General features: G+C 51.1%; 1 protein-coding gene across 7 annotated transcripts in view; it reads left to right on the forward strand.

Moving 5' to 3' along the window:
- Positions 1-2,500, forward strand: part of LOC124014772 (peripheral-type benzodiazepine receptor-associated protein 1-like) — a 241,513-nt gene that overhangs the window by 167,080 nt on the left and 71,933 nt on the right. For all 7 annotated transcript variants that reach the window (XM_046329861.1, XM_046329863.1, XM_046329864.1 and 4 more), the window contains one exon: positions 2,092-2,266. In XM_046329861.1, the coding sequence (XP_046185817.1) occupies positions 2,092-2,266 (175 nt within the window). The remainder of the gene's footprint in view (positions 1-2,091; positions 2,267-2,500) is intronic.

The raw sequence follows: 2,500 nt of genomic DNA on the forward strand, positions 1-2,500 counted from the left end.
TAGCTGTAGCCCCTCCCCTCCGAGGCGTAGCTGTAGCCCCTCCCCTCCGAGGCGTAGCTGTGGCCCAGCCCCTCCCCTCCGAGGCGTAGCCCCTCCCCCTCCGAGGCGTAGCTGTAGCCTCCCCTCCGAGGCGTAGCTGTAGCCCCTCCCCTCCGAGGCGTAGCTGTAGCCCCCCCCTCCGAGGCTTAGCGGTAGCCCCTCCCCCCTCCGAGGTAGCCCCTCCCCTAGGCGCTGTAGCCCCTCCCCTCCGAGGCGTAGCGGTAGCCCCTCCCCTCCGAGGCTTAGCGGTAGCCCCTCCCCTCCGAGGCTTAGCGGTAGCCCCTCCCCTCCGAGGCTTAGCGGTAGCCCCTCCCCCTCCGGCGTAGCTGTAGCCCCTCCCCCCTCCGAAACGTAGCTGTATCCTACCGAAGTTTCAAGCGTGATTCAATAGATTGAGAGATGTTTTATCAACGAAGAATGGTTCAACATTTTCAATGCTAGTTAGGGCACATTGGATGTATTAACTACTAAAAGGTAAGGCACTTTTTAAAATTCTGGTGCCACTCTGTTAGCTAGCTAGATCCTCCTCAGTAGGTACAACTCTCTGGGCCTAATACAGATAATGCTTTGTCATCACGAGGCTCAGCACTCAAATCAAATCAAATCAAATTTATTTATATAGCCCTTCGTACATCAGCTGATATCTCAAAGTGCTGTACAGAAACCCAGCCTAAAACCCCAAACAGCAAACAATGCAGGTGTAAAAGCACGGTGGCTAGGAAAAACTCCCTAGAAAGGCCAAAACCTAGGAAGAAACCTAGAGAGGAACCGGGCTATGTGGGGTGGCCAGTCCTCTTCTGGCTGTGCCGGGTAGAGATTATAACAGAACATGACCAAGATGTTCAAATGTTCATAAATGACCAGCATGGTCAAATAATAATAAGGCAGAACAGTTGAAACTGGAGCAGCAGCACAGTCAGATGGACTGGGGACAGCAAGGAGCCATCATGTCAGGTAGTCCTGGGGCACGGTCCTAGGGCTCAGGTCCTCCGAGAGAGAGAAAGAAAGAGAGAATTAGAGAGAGCATATGTGGGGTGGCCAGTCCTCTTCTGGCTGTGCCAGGTGGAGATTATAACAGAACGTGGCCAAGATGTTCAAATGTTCATAAATGACCAGCATGGTTGAATAATAGTAAGGCAGAACAGTTGAAACTGGAGCAGGAGCATGGCCAGGTGGACTGGGGACAGCAAGGAGTCCTCATGTCAGGTAGTCCTGGGACATGGTCCTAGGGCCCAGGCCAGTTGAAACTGGAGCAGCAGCATGGCCAGGTGGACTGGGGACAGCAAGGAGTCATCATGTCAGGTAGTCCTGAGGCATGGTCCTAGGGCCCAGGTCCTCCGAGAGAATTAGAGAACGCACACTTAGATTTACACAGGACACCGAATAGGACAGGAGAAGTACTCCAGATAAACAAACTGACCCTAGCCCCCCGACACATAAACTACTGCAGCATAAATACTGGAGGCTGAGACAGGAGGGGTCAGGAGACACTGTGGCCCCATCCGAGGACACCCCCCGGACAGGGCCAAACAGGAAGGATATAACCCCACCCACTTTGCCAAAGCACAGCCCCCACACCACTAGAGGGAAATCTTCAACCACCAACTTACCATCCTGAGACAAGGCCGAGTATAGCCCACAAAGATCTCCGACACGGAGATCACTCCAAACCAAGCCTCCACCCTCTCTCCCCACCCGCAACATTACAGTTGCATCTGGCGCTTGACACTCGTCTTTCCTATATATATATATATATATGCCATTTAGCGGACGCTTTTATCCAAAGCGACTTACAGTCAGTCATGTGTGCATACATTCTACGTATGGGTGGTCCCGGGGATCGAACCCACTAACCTGGCGTTACAAGCGCCATGCTCTACCAACTGAGCTACAGAAGAACCACTGAGCTATAGCTTGCTGCTCTAACGCACTGCATGATTGTTGAGGTCATTTAATGTGAGCTAAATGTTTTAGAAATTAAATGGAAATGAAATGGAAAGGAACGGTATAAACATGTACTTAATATATTTTGTTTGCCTCTGTGCTCTTCAGTCTAAGGTGCGGGAGTTGGAGGATAAGTGCCACAGCCAGAGGGAACAGTTCAGCCTGCTCAGCCACGAGCTGGAGACCTTCAGACTACAGGCTGGCAAACTGGACCTGTCTGGCTCCACCATCCTCACTAACCCCCCTCTTTGCCATCTGACCAACGGGGTGGGCCTCACCGGAGGTAACCATAGCGACCATTATCACCGTCATCACACTATTGCACACCATTGGGGGCAACTGTTATTCCCATGATATCATCATAACTATTATAAACATATCATATTACCGTAATGACACTATTGCACACCATTGGGGGCAACTGTTATTCCCATCATATCACCATAACTATTATAAACATATCATATTACCGTAATGACACTATTGCACACCATTGGGGGCAACTGTTATTCCCATG

The sequence above is a fragment of the Oncorhynchus gorbuscha genome, linkage group LG02 (assembly GCF_021184085.1).
Source record: "Oncorhynchus gorbuscha isolate QuinsamMale2020 ecotype Even-year linkage group LG02, OgorEven_v1.0, whole genome shotgun sequence".
Lineage (NCBI taxonomy): Eukaryota > Metazoa > Chordata > Actinopteri > Salmoniformes > Salmonidae > Oncorhynchus > Oncorhynchus gorbuscha.